This window comes from Carica papaya, chromosome 5 (genome assembly GCF_054855325.1).
Source record: "Carica papaya isolate Zhongbai chromosome 5, ASM5485532v1, whole genome shotgun sequence".
Classification (NCBI taxonomy): Eukaryota; Viridiplantae; Streptophyta; class Magnoliopsida; order Brassicales; family Caricaceae; genus Carica; species Carica papaya.
This window is the reverse complement of record NC_142313.1, coordinates 23531660-23551498: the sequence shown is the minus strand read 5'-3', so window position 1 is coordinate 23551498 and position 19839 is coordinate 23531660. Positions and strand designations below refer to the sequence as shown.

At 32.8% G+C, this 19839-nt stretch overlaps 1 protein-coding gene across 4 annotated transcripts in view; it reads left to right on the top strand.

Moving 5' to 3' along the window:
* Positions 1-19839, top strand: part of LOC110817823 (RAD3-like DNA-binding helicase protein) — a 76604-nt gene that overhangs the window by 33992 nt on the left and 22773 nt on the right. For 3 of the 4 annotated variants that reach the window (XM_088221097.1, XM_088221094.1, XM_088221093.1), the window contains exons 14-19: positions 12430-12516; positions 12891-12950; positions 13034-13164; positions 13824-13881; positions 13953-14058; positions 16345-16446. In XM_088221097.1, coding sequence (XP_088077223.1) covers positions 12430-12516; positions 12891-12950; positions 13034-13164; positions 13824-13881; positions 13953-14058; positions 16345-16446 — 544 coding nt within the window. The remainder of the gene's footprint in view (positions 1-12429; positions 12517-12890; positions 12951-13033; positions 13165-13823; positions 13882-13952; positions 14059-16344; positions 16447-19839) is intronic. The other variant, XM_088221096.1, reaches the window with a different exon arrangement.

The window sequence follows — 19839 nt, the reverse complement described above, 5'->3', positions numbered from 1 at the left end:
TTATTTGGAGAAATACTATTATTTATTTGTTCAGTAAAGACACTTGGTGTGAACTTATAGATGAGTCACTCATTGTTCGTCCCCTGACTTATAAAATTGGACAATGAGGAGAAGAACGGTGTATTTTCTAAAAAGATTGCATTAATTGCTATCAAATATTTATTGAGAACTGGATAATAGCATCATTTTCTTTTTTGAAGGCGAGAATATCTAAACGGATACACTTCAAGACTTTTGGGTCCAATTTTGTCACATAGTTTGCACATCTCGAACATAACAAGTGCTAGCAAATATCTTAATTTGTACCGGAAATAAAAATTTATTTGGAAAAAGAAGACTGTAGAGAACATCTCCATCGAATACTGTAGATGACAGACAATTAATCAAGCAAAAAGTTATGAAAATAATATCAACCTAAAATTGTTTAGGGACTTATGTTTGGAACAAGAGAGTTTGAGCTGTCTCAAGAAAATGTGTGTTATTACTCTCATCAATTCCATTTTGAGAGGGTGTATCAACATGCAAAGATTGGTGAAGAATTCTGTATTGAGTCATATAGTTTTGAAATGGGTCTAACGTATATTTATTGACATTATCACTTCTCAATACATGTACAAAAATATTAAATTGGGTCTTGATTTTAGCATAAAAAGTACAAAAGTGAGAAAATAATTGAGAACAATTCTTCATAAAATATATCAAAATCATTTGAGAAAAATTATTTACGAAAGTACCGAAATACTCAAACCTTGTTTTGAACGGAACATGATAGGGGTCCCAAACATCAGAATGAATTAACTGAAAAGCAGACTCAACTCATCTATTAACTCTTGAAACTAACGGATTACGGTGACGTTTCGTAAATCGACATGACTCGCAATCCAGTGAAGGTACATTAGGAAATTGAGAACATAACTTATTCAACACAGGCAGAGAAAGATGTCCTAATTGGTAATGTGATTCAAATAGAGAAATAACATTAGAACAAGCAACCGATCGAGGTACTTAGGTATCAAGAATATAAAGACCATCTGAAGTATGTCCTTTACCAATAATCTACTTCGTCATAAGTTCTTGAAAAACATAATGATTAAGAAAGAATGTAATACAACAATTATGATATTTAGTAAACTTACTTACAGAAATTAGATTGAAGAAAAATTTAGATAAACTTAATACAGATGACAAGGTAATAGATGAAATTGGTTTTGTGGTATTGGAGTCCACAATATTATAAGTCAACTCATCAACAATGGTTATAGAAAAAGGTGTTTTGTGTGGTTGAAAACTAGAAAAGATATTATGATTACTTGTCATGTGATTTGTAGCAGCAGAATCAATCACCCATCTATTCGAGAAGGAGATAAAATATTTTTTCTCTGATTCAGTAAAAACAAAAAATTTATTCAAAGATTTTTGATATTGAGAGAAATTAGCATATTCGTCATCTAAAATTGTAACAGTTTTTTTTCAGAAGATGAGTTAGTAGTAACAACAATAATATTAGCGGTCTGTCTTTCGATTATGAATATGCAATTTCTTACAGTATCGATTTATATGCCCTTGTTCACAACAGTAATAACAGACAATAATATCACCTATTTTAATTCAAAAATTAAATCGTCATATGAGAACCACCCGAATAACCTACAAACCCAATAAGTAGAAACATATGAAAAAACGAGTAGAGTGAATTACCATTATCAGAAATAAGCAACCACTCATAAGGAGTCATCACTGCTGAAAAAGAACACTACTGCACAACCACTAGAGCACCCCACCTGTCGACCCACGCTATGGCACCGGAACTCCACGCACCACCGCCGGCCACCACCCACCGCTGCTATCTAGCTGAAAACACCACATAACCTCACGATTCATCAAATCTGACATGGATCTGATGAAAATCGCATCGGAAAATGCCAGATTCGGCCTTCACTAAAACTGGCCACTGCAAGCTTCGCTGCGCATAGAGCCACGTGCACACCGATGTGCCTTCCTTCTTCAGATCTCTCTTCATGCAGATCTTAAAGATCGCTTGTCACGATCTCTCTTTTCGGCCTGTCGCGACCACACTGTGCCAAAACTTTCATGTTGCGTACCAGCAACAATGGCGATGGATATTGGTCTTCTCTCCTAGCCGCAGCAACGGTGCACCAACAGATCTCCTTCTCTTCCACGCTGCATACCGCCACCCCTTTAATCTGCCGCATGACCCTCTGTTTTCATGGTCGCGCGCGGGGAACCGCTTCTTCCTCTTTAGGCCGTGCCATCCGCTGCACGTTGGGGACAATCTGTTTCCTCTTTCTATTATCTGTTCTATTTTCCTTTACTGACATTCTCTCTCTAATCCGGGTCTCTCTCAAATCTTTGTTTTGATACCATGTAAAATAACAGAGAAAATAGAAAAAATATTTCTTGTATTTTATTCCAATAGGTTAGGAATATATATACATAGAAGAGGGATTTATGTATGATAACATAAATCACTCTATTAATGATAGAAAATCAACTAATGATATAGAGGAATATTGCGTAATATATTATGTAATATTGTAACAAATACAATTCTGCAGCTGTGGTAGAAAGATGTCCAAGCTATTCTCCAATTTTGCAACTATATATTGCGAAATAATTATAAGAAATTTGTCATTTACGAAGAATGTTGCAAAAATCTTGTTTCAATATCGATAGTTGAATGACTCAATCTTTTGGATGCAACCGCATCCCGATCATAAAGGATGACATGGACGGATAAATCGAGTATTTTGGTAGCTCCACAAGTTCTTTTTATTCGTTATGGTATCTAGTGTAATCTAATATTATCTGATGACATGGATGGATAAATCGAGTATTTTGGTAGCTCCACAAGTTCTTTTTATTCGTTATGGTATCTAGTGTAATCTAATATTATCTATGTAGTTCTTAAAATGTTCACACATATTCTTGTCAGTCAATCTTGATCGAAATGCTTAGTATAATAAAACTACTAACACTTATCATTTTATATGATGCATAAAAGGTGTAGTTTTGAAGTCTTTGATCACTGAAGAGATGAATAAATATAAACATTCAGAAACACTTGCAGTTTAGTGGAAAATATATAGAGAAGGAACTCGTCGAAGTTGAGAAACAAGAAGAACTATATGTTTTTCTTAGAGTAAAGTGAAGATTTTTGTTGAGGAGAAAATATTAATTATATTTTTCATACATCTTGCGATATTACAACTGAAATATATATACGGAATTCTTATATATAAATAAGGAAATTTACATTATCATATGGATTTTAATTGATTGTAATTAATTATATCAATATAGGAGAGATTATAAGAAATATTGTGGGGGAAAATATATTAACTAATATAGTAACATAAGATTTTGGTCAACACTCTCTCTCAAGTTGGTGCAAAACTATCACATATGATCAATTTACAAACTAAGTTATGGAAAATTTGGTTGTAAAGTCTTTTAGTAAAGACATCTGCCATCTGTTCAGTAAAAGACACATGATACAGGCATAAGAAGTCATTAACAACTTTATCTTTCATGAAGTGTGGATCAATCTCAACGTCTTTTGTCTGATTATGTTGAACTGTATTATGGGGTATGCTAATGGCTGTTCGATTGTCAAAAAATAGAGACAAACTATTTTTTTAAGTAGTTTTAATTCTTTCATCAGCTTTTGCAACCATAATAATTTACATATTGCTTGAACCATTACTCTATATTTTGCTTTATCACTAGAACGAACAAGTACACTATATTTCTAAATTTTTCCAAGTAACCAGGTTGCCTCATACAATTGTGCAATAACCAATAGTTCACCTCCTATTGTTTAGAGATCAAACGCAAATTAGCATCTATAAATGCTTTTATCTTATTGACCATTTTTGGAGAAAACTAGACATTTTCCTAATGCAGATTTTAAATATTCAATATGCAAAAAAAAGCATGTAAATGAGGCTTGCAATGATCATGCATGTACTGACTCAGTAGGCTAACTACATATGCTATATGAGGTTTGAGATGTGAGAGATAAATGAGTCTTTCAACTAATCTCTTATATCTCCCCAGGTCTATTGATGTACCAATTCCTGCTTGTAGTTTGTGATTGCTTTCAATGAGAGATTTAGTCGACTTGTAACTTATCATACCAGTATCTTCTAATAAGTTTATAATAATTTTTTTTATAAATGAAAATTTATTTATTAGATCAGACAAATTCAATTCCCAAAAAATAGCATAGTTTTTTAGATATTTTATTTTGAATTCTTAAGTCAGAAGTTCTTCCAATCGAGTCATCTCCCTTGTATCATCTACAATCACCACAATATCATCTATATAAATAATGAGAAGAGTGACTTTATTACCCTCATAATGTTTGATAAATAGAGTATGATCAACATTATTTTGTTGATATTAAAAAGAGATCATAACTCTTGTAAACATTTCAAATCATGCTCTTGTAGACTGTTTCAACCCATATAAGACATTTTTTAATTTGCAAACATTCCTTTGTGTTCTTTCATCTTCAAATTCAGAGAAAATTTTCATATATAGCTCTACCTCTAAGTCTCTATGGAGGAATACATTTTTAACATCAAACGGTTGTAAATCCTAATCAAGGTTAAGAGCACAAGATAGTAAAATTCTTATTGTGTTCATCTTTGCGATAGATGCAAATGTCTCCTGATTGTCTACTCTATAAACCTGAATAAACTCTTGAGCCATCAATCTAGCTCTGTACTTTTCAATAATCCCATTTGCATTGTGTTTCATAGTAAATACCAATTTGCAATCAAGCATCTTTCTTCCCAGTGTAGGTGAAGTAAGTTCCCAGATTTTATTTTTTGTCAAGGTTTTCATCTATTCAATCATGGTTTTCTTCTATTTGGGATCCTGTAGAGCTTCTTTTTAATAATGTGGAATAGACATAGAGGAAACAAATAAGACAAAGACTTTATAGGAGGGAGATAGAGAATCATAATAAACAAAGTTAGACATAAAGTGCTTAGTGTAGGACCTGATTCCTTTTATGAGAGCAATGAGTTTATCCATATCATCAGATAAATAAAAAAAGAAAGGTAATTAACCATTATTTTTAGGAAATGAGAAAGATTCTTGATGCAAGACAGACTGCAAGATGATTTTCTCTCTCTTATCTCTTCTTGAATACTTCTTTAAGTCCAACCTCTTTAGATGCCCGACATTTTATCCTTGAATGAGACATTTCAAAATAGAACTTTCCCATTAAATATGACTGCTAAGAGTTAACAAACTGGCATAACCTCTTCTTTTTAACCCTCCTCTTGAGGAGATGTTGATTTTGAACTAAAATAAGGTTCAAATTATCTAAAAGTAACATCTATAGTTACAAAGTATTTTCTATACGAGGGTTGATGTTACTTGTAAAGTTTTGGAGTAAGGGAATATGCAACAAAGACACGCTTAAAAGTCCTAGGTTTCAACTTGTCCACATTGCTAGGATGGACAAAACAAACACATGCAAACACTTTCGAGAGAACAATATAGAAATTTTCTCTCTACAAAACCCCTCAAAAAACTTCTAAAATCGAGAATTCGCAGAGACATTTTGTTGGTAAGATAAACAATTGAAACAAGTGCATCACCCTAATAACTTTTTGGTAGATTCATAGTGAACATCAGTGACCGACCTACCTTCAATATGTATTTATTTTCTTTTCAGCAACACCATTTTGTTTACTGTAAGTACAACTTGTCTGATGAATTTTCTCATTAGACTTCAAGTAGATATGTAACTCACCATTCATATATTTTGTATCGTTTTTGAGTTCTCAGAATCTTAACTTTAGTATTGAATTGTGTACATATCATTTTATGAGATAATTATAAGTATAAAAATACATCATTTTTTGCTTTTAACAGGTAAATTCATGTTAATTTAGCACAATAGTAAATAAAAGTAACAAATCATTTATGACCAAATAAAGATGCATTCTGAGTAACTTCCCAAACATCAGAATGAATAGTTATAAAAGGAGTAGAAGTTTATTATTACTCAAATGACAAGAATTTCTTTTATATTTAGTTAGTTCTCATGCATTGCAAAATAAGAAATTCATGAAAGTTCTCTTAAAAAAATTGAGATGTAATTTTTCTAAGACAAGAAAAAAGGATGTCCCAACCGCCAATGCTACTATTGGATTTCCAAATTGACTTTTTTATTCTCAAGAGCGGCTTAATTTCCAATTAAGCTATGATTTCTATCCAAAACATATAAGTCATCCTGCAGTTTACCATTGTTAATCTTTTTTCCTGTTTGAAAATCCTGGAAAATATAATAATTAGGGAAAAATTTTATTTTTACAGTTAAAATCTCTAATGATGGTACTAATGGATAAAAGACTGTTAAAAATTTCTTTTATATTTAATTAGTTCTCATGCATTGCAAAATAAGAAATTCATGAAAGTTCTCTTAAAAAAATTGAGATATAATTTTTCAAAGATAAGAAAAAAGGATGTCCCAACTGCCAATGCTACTATAGGATTTCCAAATTGACTTTCTTATTCTCAAGAGTGGCTTAATTTCCAATTAAGCTATGATTTCTATCCAAAACATATAAGCCATCTTGCAGTTTACTATTGTTAATCTTTTTTCCTGTTTGAAGATCCTGGAAAATATAATAATTAGGAAAAAAATTTATTTTATAGTTAAAATCTCTAATGATGGTACTAATGGATAAAAGACTGTTAAGAATTTCTTTTATATTTAGTTAGTTCTCATGCATTGCAAAATAAGAAATTCATGAAAGTTCTCTTAAAAAAATTGAGATATAATTTTGTTAAGATAAGAAAAAGGGTGTCCCAACCGCCAATGCTACTATAGGATTTCCAAATTGACTTTCTTATTCTCAAAAGCGGCTTAATTTCCAATTAAGTTATGATTTCTATCCAAAACATATAAGCCATCCTGCAGTTTACCATTGTTAATCTTTTTTTCTATTTGAAGATCCTGGAAAATATAATAATGAGGAAAAAATTTTGTTTTACAGTTAAAATCTCTAATGATGGTACTAATGAATAAAAAACTGTTAGAAAAATTAGACACATGAAGGATTGAAAACAATATAATGGTGAGAGTACAATTAATGAAATATGTTCTAGACACAGAAGTGTAATCCATCAACTATACGGACATTTGACCCTTTAGTATGAGAAAAATAGATTAGAAAGTTTTTAACAGAGTTTATCATGTGTCTGTTAGTTTCAGAATTTATAATTTAAATATTAGAATTGGAGATAAAAGAGATGGGAATAATACCTAATTTTACCATATTTTTTGTACCAATAGTTGATGAAGGATTAAGTTGAGATAGGATACGCTTCAAATTTTGAATTTTTTTGTTTGAAAAGGCTTCAACTGTTGATGCCTAGGAGTTTCACTAGGTTCAACTAAATTTGTTTGAGTTCTTATAGATAAACCTTTCTTGCTCTCACGATCTCTAGTTGGTTGTCTATTCAATTTTCAGTATGTTTCCTTAATGTGTCTCGGTTTGCCACAATAGTTACAATGTCATTAGTCTTTGGATTGGTAAGAAGAATGAGTAACTAATGCAGCCTTTTTAACATATGCTATTCGAAGCATGATATTTTTTCTACTTTTTTTTTACTGAACATAAGTATAAGTCTGTTGTAATGAGGGAAAAAGATCCTTATTAAACATTTATACCCGTATTTGATCATATTTGATGTTTGGGGTAGCTAAAAAATCATAAATTCACTCATTCTCTATCAGGTTTTGGAATTTGACTGCATTTTCAGCGCAATCTGTTTATAAATTTTGATAGTAATATAGCTTCTGATATAGTCCACTTAGCTCAAAAAAATATTAAAAAATAGTTATTCTCCTTACTTTGTATAATAAACTTTATTTCGGAGTTCAAATATTTGAGTATTATTACCCACTTGTGAGTATGTAAGAGGTATTGTATTCCTTATTTTTTCTCCAGTATGAAGTAATAGATATGTTCGAAGAATGTGAGGTTGTATGGAATTGATGAGTTAAGACATTATCAAAGAGTTTTCAAAATCCCATTTGTTATAGTTCGAATTAGCGACTTATGCTTTCTTAATATCATCAATAATATAATTCTGCAATCTTCTAATTTTGATAAACAAGAAATATGATTTTGATCAAGTGAGATAATTATTTCCATCAAGTTTTATGAGATTAATTTGTAATGAGGGGTTATTCGAATTAGAAACAATCAATTTTTTTACTTCTGTCATTTTTAAAGTAATTAGAAATAGTGAAAGAACATCTAATAACTAATTTCACAGGAAAAGATCAGATTTTATAACTTGTATTAATAGAGTTGGAGACAACAGGATTGAAAAAAGGAAACATATTGTGAATTCGGAGGCGGTTGCCAGAAACAACCCAGTCCGGCGAGAAACCGGTGGCAGAAGCGGTGGCTTGGCTCAACAAGCAGATGAACCAGATCGGAATAGCTCGGCGTGGGGAAGGACCAGATCGGGACGACTCCTTGGGTAGTGGAATGTCCAAATTGACAGAGAGCTCTGCGCGCAATGGCCATGTGAAAACTTGGCGCGATTTGAGATAGAGAGCCGCGATTTGAGCTGAATCTTGAATGATCAGCTGAAAATCGGTCTCGATCAGGGTGTTTGACTGTGGTGCGACACGATTCGAGCCGGATTGGGGAAAACCTGGAGGTGCGTGTGGCTCACACGCTTGAGAAATGATCACTAGCATTGGCGTAGGTCGATGGTTAGGCTGCAATTCCGTCTGTGGTGGTGGTTAGAGTAGATCTTAATAGGTAAATACCAACTCAGCCTATTGTGCTATTATAGCGTTTGAGAGAAATTTTAAAATTAGAACTTTAAAACATTTTTATTTGACTCTGATACCATAAAAACTTTTCGAGAGGAAAAATAATTAATTTTATTTTTTATACATCTTGTGATATTACAAGCAAAGTATATATACAGATTTTTTATTTACAAATAAAAAAAATTACATTGTTGTAGGAATCCTTATTGATTTTAATTAATTGCATCATTATATAAAAGATTATGAGAAGTATTGTAGGGGAAAATATCTCAACTAATATGACAACACAATTTTTTGGTCAACATAAAGACATTGAGAATATTTAAGATCTTTTACTACCTACAGCGAGTTTTATAGAAGTTCAATTCAAGGAGGAATCTAAGCCAATAATTGGGACTAATAATGTTCAGCACATGATGAAGTGCAATTGCAAATTGCTCAATATTTTGATTTCATGTTCTCCCATGGGATTTCGTACTCATCAACAATTATGTACTTCTACTATATTTGTTGTTAGAGAAAATAACCAAGGAAAAAATTTGTTAAATTTTCATAAGGAATCTCAAGGATCAATGTTTTATATCGTTTGCCAATTCAAATCTAGTGGAAGTGTTTTGTCAAATCAGATAGAATAATGCAGAATGGACTAGCGCTAGATTTTTTAAATAAATCAGAAATTGTAATTATATTAGATATAAAACAACTATACTATCCAACATTGTATTATTATATTAATTAAAAGTATTATTATGGTTTTAGTAACATAGACTTTTTTTCTTATTAGTATATTTATTGTTTTTATTAAATCACTTTTCCTAATTTTTCTAATTTACTATTTCTTGGTTTAATTTTATATGGCAAATACTACTTCGGAATCACTAGAAATAGCTTTGTGACGTCACTTATTGGGGCATTCAATTATTCAATAATATTTCAATAGTTTCTTAGCTTTCGAGTTGTGTGATACAATCAAACTTTTAAATGTGATTATTGTAGTTTTAGTAACTTAAACTTTTCTTCTTATTAGTATATTTACTATTTGTATTAGAATCAGTATTACTAATTGTACTAATTTACTCTTTCTTGGTTTAATTCTATAGGGGGAAGACTACTTAGGATTCATATAAATAGCTTTATGACTTCACTTATTGGGGCATTCTATTATGCAATAATATTTCGAGAGTTCCTTAATTTTTTATTTGTGTGATGCAATCAAACTCTTAAATATAATATTTAAGATTTTTTGGATGTGCCCCCTAAAGAACGTTATGTGAATCAAACTCTTAAATATATCGTCAACCACATATTTGTGGTTGACGATTGGCACTCTCGGGAGATCGTCCATGCACAAATTTATGTATTTAAGCTTTCCCTTGTACTCAAATATGTGAAGTAATCTATCAGAAATATTTTCATACACTTTTAGTCTCCCTTCCTCTCTCACTCTCCCTCGGTGTTCTTTCTCACCTCTCTATGGTATTCTTTTCTCTCTCCCTCTTTCAATTTTAAGATTCTGTTTCTGCTCTCTACCGAACTCATATTTTTCTCTTAATGTTTTAGTTTAAGTGCGAGTACATGTCACAGGTTCCTGACACATAACTAAATTTGTTACATTGTCCCATACAAACAAAGATACTTGTGAAAGACAGCTCTGTGCTATTATCAGTTTGGAACAATTTAACTTTTGCATCCAATTGTGCACAGATCATTGTAGGATGACTTAAAACAAGAAAATACCTCTTTTTTGCATGCAAAGGACTAACCATAGTCACACTGTTTTGACCATATTTTACTTTTGTGGCTTTCTAAAATCTAGCAGATGTTTTTTTTTTTGAGATAAAAGTAAGTGAATATTATATAAAGGACGCCAAGGGGTGGTAACCCATGTGCATGTAAAAAGTAATTTATATATCTGTAGTATATTTATAATAGATCCAAAATCCTCAAAAGAATCAAGGTTGTGACCTAGTACAATAAATCAAAAAAGTGGAGCCACCTATCCCTGATAATGGCAAAGTTAGTTTCTTTACCATAAAAAATCCTACAGTTTCTTTCTTTCTATATAATCCATAATATTGTTATAGGAATTACTCTATGCCACTTGTTGCTTGTCTTAAGTTAATCCCAAGCAAGGATTTCACCTTTAACAGACCCAGACATGACCCACGAAATGCCAAGTGGTTTGTTAATCATAGTCTAGAGCTTATAAGAGATCGGACACCAGAGAAGTAGGTGGTTTGCAAGATTCTAGGTTCTGCCTACATAAAACACACCAATTGGCCAACACAATTCCTCTTTTTATAAGGTTGTCTAAAGTAAGTATGGATCCCTTAGCAGCTTCCCATGCAAAAAACAAAATTCTAAGTGGAACACAAGAGTTCCATATGGTTTTATAAGGATAAAAAGAACTGGATTCAGAGCTGTCCATGAGAGATCTGTAAAGCGACTTGACAGAGAAGACTCCTTTCTTACTTAGGTTCCGGCTTAATCTGTTTCTCTCAATACCGAGTTTGATATTGTTGGCCAAAATCTGAAGCAGCTTTTCATATTCAACCACCTCCTAGTCTTTCAAGTTTCTAATGACAGTCACATCCCACGACAGGTAGGATCTAACCCTGTTAGCATTCTAAATGAGTATGGACTTATCCCTAGCAATGGCATAAATGTGAGGAAAACGACTTTGAAAGTTCATTGGACCACACCAAATATCTTGCCAGAAACGGATCTTGTCACCTCTGCCCACAATCCATTTGCATCTGTTTGTAACATTCTGACTTGAGCTCAAGATGCTCTTCCATAAACTTAGTCCATGTGGGCTATTATCCACAATTGACTGATCAAATAAATCTTTGCCAAACCATTTGCAAACAATGACTTTTTTTCAGAGATTTTTGCTATCATTACAAAACCTCCAAATCAACTTCCCACGGAGGGCTTTGTTGAGACCAAAGATGGATCTTATGCCTAAACCCCCAGCACTAATTAGCCTTTTACTTGTTCCCAATTGACAAAATGGATCTTTCACTGAGAATCATCATCCCCCCAAAGGAAACAACATTGGATAGATTCTAATATTTTAGCAACTTTCTTGAAAATGGTGAGGACCGAGAGGTAGTAAATGGAAGATTGGGAACAAGTAAAATCCAGCAGATGTTACTCCATTAACGTTGGTAACCTTTTTCTAGCTAAAAGCTAAATTTACCTATGTCATAAATAACGTATTAAAAAGAACCTCTTCAATATCCTAGTACATAAACAGGTGTAAGAAAAAATAAAACTGGATAATGTATAATTATAGAGTAAATCTAACAAATGGCATCAAACCAACCTGTTTTACAAATCAGTGCCACTTGTTAGGATTTTGAAACTCCACTTGATGCATACACATTTGTTTTATTATCATTCATTCATTTTCTCAAGAGAAAACATTTGTTTCTTATTATTATTACTATAATTGTTGCTATTATTATTGTTATTTATACAGAAGCTCTTCAGATTCCTAACAATATATATATATTTCTGTTCCAATATAGAATTTGTCTGTGTCTTTTTCAAACTTGTTTGGCATTGTTGATTGTTTTCACCTTTTATAGGTTAGTGAAGGTCTGGATTTCGCGGACCATGCTGGAAGAGCAGTAGTCATAATTGGTATTCCATTTGCCATGAGAAATGATCCTAAGGTTTGAATAAGCATTTACTGCGGCATTTTGATCTGCCATTCATTAGCTACCCATGCACCTATCCACATACACACACAGCAATTACACCGACTCATATGCCCATTTGAGATAATAAAATTCCTTCACATCTGCTGCTTCTGATTGCTTTACTAATTAACATTTTATGACTGCACATTTTTCATTTTTCTTAATAGAATGTGTCATGTTATATGTTGTAGTTCTGCTATATTGCTTAAAAATGGCCTCTTTTATTTACTCCAATTTTTGTCTATTAGTTCACTCTAATTTCTGCATTTCAGTAGATTGCATCTTCCTATTGACATTATCCATTATGCTCATGTTCTAGCTTGAAAATCTGTTAAACTATTCGACAGGTTCGACTAAAGCGCGAGTACTTGGATCAACAGATGCAACAGAGAAGTGAAGAATGCAAGGTAAAGTGACTTTTTTAAATGAAAAAGCTAGTTTGAACTCCTAAATGTCTTCTTGCTGAAGTTGATCAGTTCAATTTAGTTAGACACCGAAGTCACATGTCCTTACTGGAGAGGAGTGGTATAATCAACAAGCATCACGGGCTGTGAATCAAGCAGTTGGACGTGTAATCCGTCATTCCCATGACTATGGAGCAATTATCTTTTGCGATGAGAGGTTTTTGCTTCTTTTCTTAGAAAAGAAATTAATTTATCATTTTCTTAATGATTGTAGGCAATTTATATCAAAGTTAACCCTCCCTGGGGAGAACAATGTTCTAAAGGAAAGCTTGATCTTCAATATACTATTCTGATTCTTGTGAACTTAAGTTCAAAATATATTTAGTTGAACATTTTTCAAGGAAGGTTTTGTACTTAGTTGCCATTAACATGGTGGATCATTCAGGAAAATTACTTGCTACGATTTCTATGGAGTTGAGGTCCACATCTGAACTTTAGATTTCATATTTCTTCCTTGCGACTGCAATATTTTAGTGCACTTGGGGGTTTTTGCACTATTTATAAAAAAACTGGATTTAGAATCTATATGTATTAAATTCAAATGTTTGATGCAAGTATATCTGCATAAGATATAGAACAACATGTTAAGAAATGTTTGGGTATCCTGACTTAGATGCCTTTTACATGGATTATACAGCAACCATTTGGAAAAAATAGGACATAAGCCATAAAATCTGTGGCCATTAGTTTGTATTTTATCTTAGGTCTTTTTGTCCTTAGCTGATCTAGGTATCATTTATGATATTAAAATTTCATTATCGTGCCATTTCATGAATGTGTGATGTGCCTTGTACTTTTTTGAATCTTAACCTACAGATTTTTGCAGCCAAACCATCAGTCCCAAGTATCACATTGGATACAGCCTTATGTCAAGGTAAAAACTTGTATATTTTGGCTAACCCTTTCATCAAGAAACGATTTTTTGATTAGTTTCTGTATTTGCAGTGTTACTCAAAATTTGGAGATGTGGTTTCTACATTGACTCGGTTTTTCCGAGATGGAGGAAATTGTAATCCTACAAAGCTAAAGTCAAAACAAAAAGAAAGTATTGGTAAAGTACCTTTTAGCTAAATTATACTCTAAATATTTTCCCCCTTTTTGTTCTTTATCATTTTCATTGTGTTGGCCATTTGGCAAAGTCTATCAGAAGAGGGAGAAAGAGAATTGAGGGGTGAGCTGCTAACTGCTTTTAATTTATTATATTTTATATGCCTTGTGTTAGTGTCAATTCAGGTAGGAAGTATGGATAGGCAGTTTGTTAGCGTTTGAATGTCTTGGTTGTCTTAATGGATAGGCATCTGAGTGGAACACTTACTATTCAAAATGTGTAACTAAATATGCAAGGAATAAGCAGGGTAAAACAGAGAATCATTTTCAGAAAAGTTTTTCTAGTCTTTCTAACTCTTGAAAATTCTCATTTTTCTCTTAACGAGCCCATATCTATTTATCCCATGAAAAATATCGTATAATATTCTCTCTATCTTCTACTACTTTAATTATTTGAACCTCCAAGGAACCGTTACATGCGTCATGGGATATGGCTCTTTTTTTCACCTTGAGATCCTGTTGATTTTTAAAGAAACAATATTAATTTTATTTCTCACCATTTACATTGTTACAGCTGGGTATTTATAGAATTCTTAAACTAGTAATTCATAAATAATTATTCTATTAGAATCCTAATTACATAAGATTACTATTTTACTAAAATTCTAATTATATAATATTAACTAATTAAATAGTAAACTAAAATAATAAAATATCATATTCAACAACCCCCTCAAGTTGGTGCAGAAATATCACACATGTTCAAATTGCATATCAAATTGTGAACTGGAAGCAGATCTATCAGGTAGCAGCTCAGCTCGGCTCGACTTAACTCGATTCAAAATAATTAGACCCGGCTCAAACTGGCTCGACCTAACTCTAAACGGCTCAATTCGGCTCAAAACGGCTCAACTCGGCTTAAAACGGCTCGATTTGGCTCAAAACAGTTCGAACTTGGCTCTAGAACAGATCGAGTTCGGCTCTAAAACGCTTGACCTCCACTGGAGTACCACACAAGCTCTCACGTGCCATCACCACCGGTCACACAATCGCTGGACCACCACGCACCACCGCGGACCGCCACCACAGACCGCCATGCGGCGTCGTTGGCCGCCACTAGAAAACATCGGGAATACCACAGAACCGCGCGACTCGTCAGATCCGACGCGAATCTGGTGAAAACATGCCAAAAAACCACCAGGAAACGCCTTCATGCAAAGCCGAATGCTGCGGCTTCTTCTTCTTCTCCGGCATGCTTCCGCCTGCCTTTTCTCTCTCTGGCTCTTCTGGTTTCACGCACAGACGAGGTCGGACATTGAGGATCCGCCTCTGGTTTCGCTTCTCTGGCCCTCTTTTCGAGTAGATCGGAACAGGCGCGGTTGTTCTTCAAAGAACACCGCCACCGATCGACACGCAGGGTCGTTCATTGACTGGATCTTTCTGGACAGGCCGGTTGCGGGTTCTTCCTCGCTGACTGGTCGCCACTTGCACGGATCCGTTGCCGTTTCTCCTTCAAGTGGCGGTCAGGGAAGAACCACCATATCTGTTTTCCTTCTTCAACATATCTGTGTGAGGTGATGAGAGTAGATCTTGATAAGTGAGTATCAATTCAGACTATTGTGCTATTTTAAGGTTTAATAGAAATCATGAAATTAAAACTCTATATTAGATTTATTTGACTCTGATACCATATTGAATTTGGAGAAAAATATAATTTTATTCTCACTCTTTAAGTTGTTATACCTAAGTATTTAAGAAATAACTATTCTATTAGAATTTTAATTGCATAAGATTACTATTTTAGTAAAATTCTAATTATATAATATTAACTAATTAAATAGTAAATTAAAATAGTAAAATATTATATTCAACAAATCCCTAGTTCATAAAGACTGCAATAGGAGTCAAACTCTTTTCCCAAAAAACGTGTTATTTTTGAAGAAACAATCATGTGGTCTTCATCTTCAAAATCGTGTGACTACAATCTCTTCATTCTATATCTTAGAATTCAAAATTCAAGCTACTTCATTTTGAAATTTAGTGAGTTCACATTTATTATGGTTGCATGTTGTTTTCTGTTTTGCGTGAATACGTGCAGATGATTCTATGTATAAAAATATATTTGCGTCTGCATCTGTGCTGCATGTTGCAGTTTGTGGTGTGCATGGCTTTGCTATTTTGGTGTGTGTAATCTCAGCAAAGCTAGTTGGACAGAGCATTGGATATCTGTTATTCATCATCTTTACTTTGTTCCTCTTTCTAATACACCTTTGTACCATATTTTGTGAAGACCTGATTCCAAGTAGTACAGAACCTTCACTTGATGAGCAGCTTAAGGAAGCTCCATTTGGGAGTATGCCAATTTGGGTTCAATCATCAGATATGACTTATGGTTGGTGATCTTTTCTTTTTTTATTGGACTTTTTAATCCCAAAATATCTCTTTTGTTATATGTTTATTCTTCCATTTTCTTTCTGTTTTGGTAACTGCTTTCGTTTGCTTTTCTTTTCTTGGCTTTTTTTGGAGCTTAGCATTTATTAAGAGGATTTTTCTCTGTGTTCTCTGCGGGTTATTTTCTGTATTTTATTGCATTATGATCCTTAAGGTGGTGCTACTATTTGATACAATTGTAAGCCTTGAGCTCAGTTACAGAAAGATCTTGAAGGTCAAAACTGTAAGCTGATTGTTATGAACTACATGGCTAGTGGAATTGATCGACACATGGCTCCTAGAGAGTGACACACGACTACTAGAACATATTATTATTTTATTTAGTTTCATTTAATGATATAATTAATTATTGGGATAAATCTTAATGTAGGTTTTAGGATGTGAGGGATAAATGTAACGACAGTGTTTAGGATATGGAGGTAGTTGCTTCCAACTAGAATGTTATCATTCTTGGAACAAGTTATGTTTTCTTGTACAAAAACGGAAAATCTGGATAGGATAAAATATTGTCAAAAACTTTTTCTGGTACGCTAAACTCTATGAGGTCATCAGGTTCTCTCTTAGTGAGCTATACCATTAATCGAAGTCCTATAAACTAAATCCTACATAGGGACCATAACAATGCACATGGTTGTTAGGATCCTAGGGGATAAGTGTAGGTAGTGATGTACGATAAGGAAAAGTTGGACATATAACTTTGAAAAATTTATTGAGAATGGAAACTAGAGATACCGTATCTTAGTTATCAAATTAACAACTTAATGTTTGAATAATAATCATATAAATATCTTATTAAAAAATTTATATAAATATCTGTATAACTAAGTAGGGTACCCTCTTTACAGGGATCAAAATAAGAAAGATTTTTGGATAGGATTTCTACTAAATGGAAAAATAGCTAAATAATTAAATAACCTATCATACATAATAATTAAATATCATCCTCACTAAATAGGATACGCTAGTAATAAGTCTTTAGCTGATAATTCCTAAATTAGCTAAGATAACTTAACAATATATAAACAGTACAGTTATATAAATATCTTTTATTATTGAAATATATTCACTTTAATATTTTCTTGTTCTGCATCATTTTGCCCCACTTGGTTAAAGCACTTTGAGTTTTGGAATCTAAAAGTAAAAGGAATATCAAAGTTTTAACTTGTCTTTCTAACAATTGAAGCTCGATATTATCATGAGAAAATAAAAAACTTCCAAATCAGGGGTTCTGAAGATCTTGTGAACTAAATCAGAAAGGCAAAATTCATAAAAGAAAGAGTAATCAACTTTCTTCATTGTTACTAAGAGTCAAAGAATTTTGGACTACTATCTTCAAGTGGATCTTTTTTTTTTCCTTAAAATCATTGAGAATATCATCATTTTCAATCCCAAGTATATCATTGCTCAACTAAATCAAGAAATCCATTAATAAACGACTCAGTTTGTATAATAGAAATTGCAACATCTTTCCATAATTTCCTTGGTTGTCTTATCTACTAACTATTATTAGTTGGATGGTTAGTGGTGATCTTCTCGGTTACCTCATTTATTAACTTGCTTTCATGAATTAGATCATCAATCACAGTGACATCATATTACTCCATAGGAAAAGATAAGTCATGGCATATGATGGTTACTACATTACTTAGATCTTGCAAGGGAATGCCTGATGATATTGTTGTCTACATTAAATATGGTTTAAGCTTAATGACATACTTTTTAAGAAGTCTTGCTATTAGCCCATGAGCAATTAGCAAAATCTTTTGGTTATCTCATTGAACACTATTTAGGAGTGAAGAGAGTAATTACACCAAGATGTAATCACTTTCTTGTAAAAGAGTAATTGTATATGAGAGAGCATTCTTCTATTGAGACTGGATAGACCTCAGGAAGTGCATAAATATGTCTGCAATTAGTTACACAATGAAGATCCAATATCACCAGATATATTCTAATTCTTGTAACTATTTCAATAATTAAGATTTTTCTAACATATGATTGTCTTGCCCAATCACTTGATAATTTAAATGTAAAAACAAATAATTCAAAAACCTCTTTCATCTCTATATCATTATGAAGAATGTCTAGTGTGATACTTCTTGTAAGTTCACATATGCATTAAACAACTTCAAATTTGATATTGATGTTTGAGTAGTTGATAAGTTGATCATAGATTAAGGCTCTTAATAATGGACAAAGTACAGTTTGCATTGACTTAGATGGTTTTTGGTGGACCTTTGGAGACAATATTGAACTTCGTCCAAAGGCAAAGAAGTTACTAGTTGAATGAGGGGGGAGGGGTCAGTAAGCATATAAACAATTTCCGTAAGCCATTGTTTCAAGTCCCTTAACAGAGGATGTCATATCATTACTAGCATTACCTTGATTTTCTTTTCTTTTGCATCAATCTAATCGGAAGATTTAATATTTTAAATCAAATGATGGATTGCATGAATAGATATTAACTCCCTTGTCCAAAATATCAGCTTATCAATAAAGGAGTGTATGAGGGAAATTCGATCAAACAAACCTCAAAAAATAAAAAAATACAGACAAAAACATTAAGAATCTGTTTTGAGGTGGTTGAACTAGACAAGTCGAACCGGATTAGGTCAAACTGGTTTGAATTGGTCAATAGAAGGCTTTAGAAATTTTGTAACCATGCGCGTTGGTTGGCACATTGGCAGTCATGTGCACGCTCTCGTGGTGGTCCTCCAATGTAGATTTCCCAGAGAGGGGTTTAACTCGAAGCTTTGGTTCTGGATTTGGTGTCACTTGTTACCGGACAGAAATAAGGTAGTCTATTAATTGCAATGCGATTAGGTGGTTTTTTGGCAAATGGGAAGAATTGCACCAATTGTGGACACCAAATTTTGGTATATGCCAGTAGGTAGCCTCTTATGCCAACTAAAGTGACAGTATTGACTACCACCTGGTGCTGTTAACGGTTGCTGTTATTCTTTCTCCTGTCGTTGCCATTACTCTTGGCTGCTGATTTAGGGTTCTACAATATTTTTTTTTGTTTTTTTTTTTAATTTGTTTGTCTGTTTTTTATTTTTTTCATTTGCATTAGGGTTGTATACTGTGAATTCAGGATGAGAATATAGCGCATCATGATGAATTGAGTACTAACATCTAATACCAATAGATATAGGATAAAATAAAGTAGAATTAATTTATTAAGAACTTGGACTAGATATCTTGGATTTCGATCATCAAATCAATAACTCAATATTTGAATAATAATCATATGAATATCTGTCGATTAATTAAGTTAAGATGCCTTATTTATACGCACCAAAATAAGTTAAAGTAAGAAAATTTTCTATTTAGG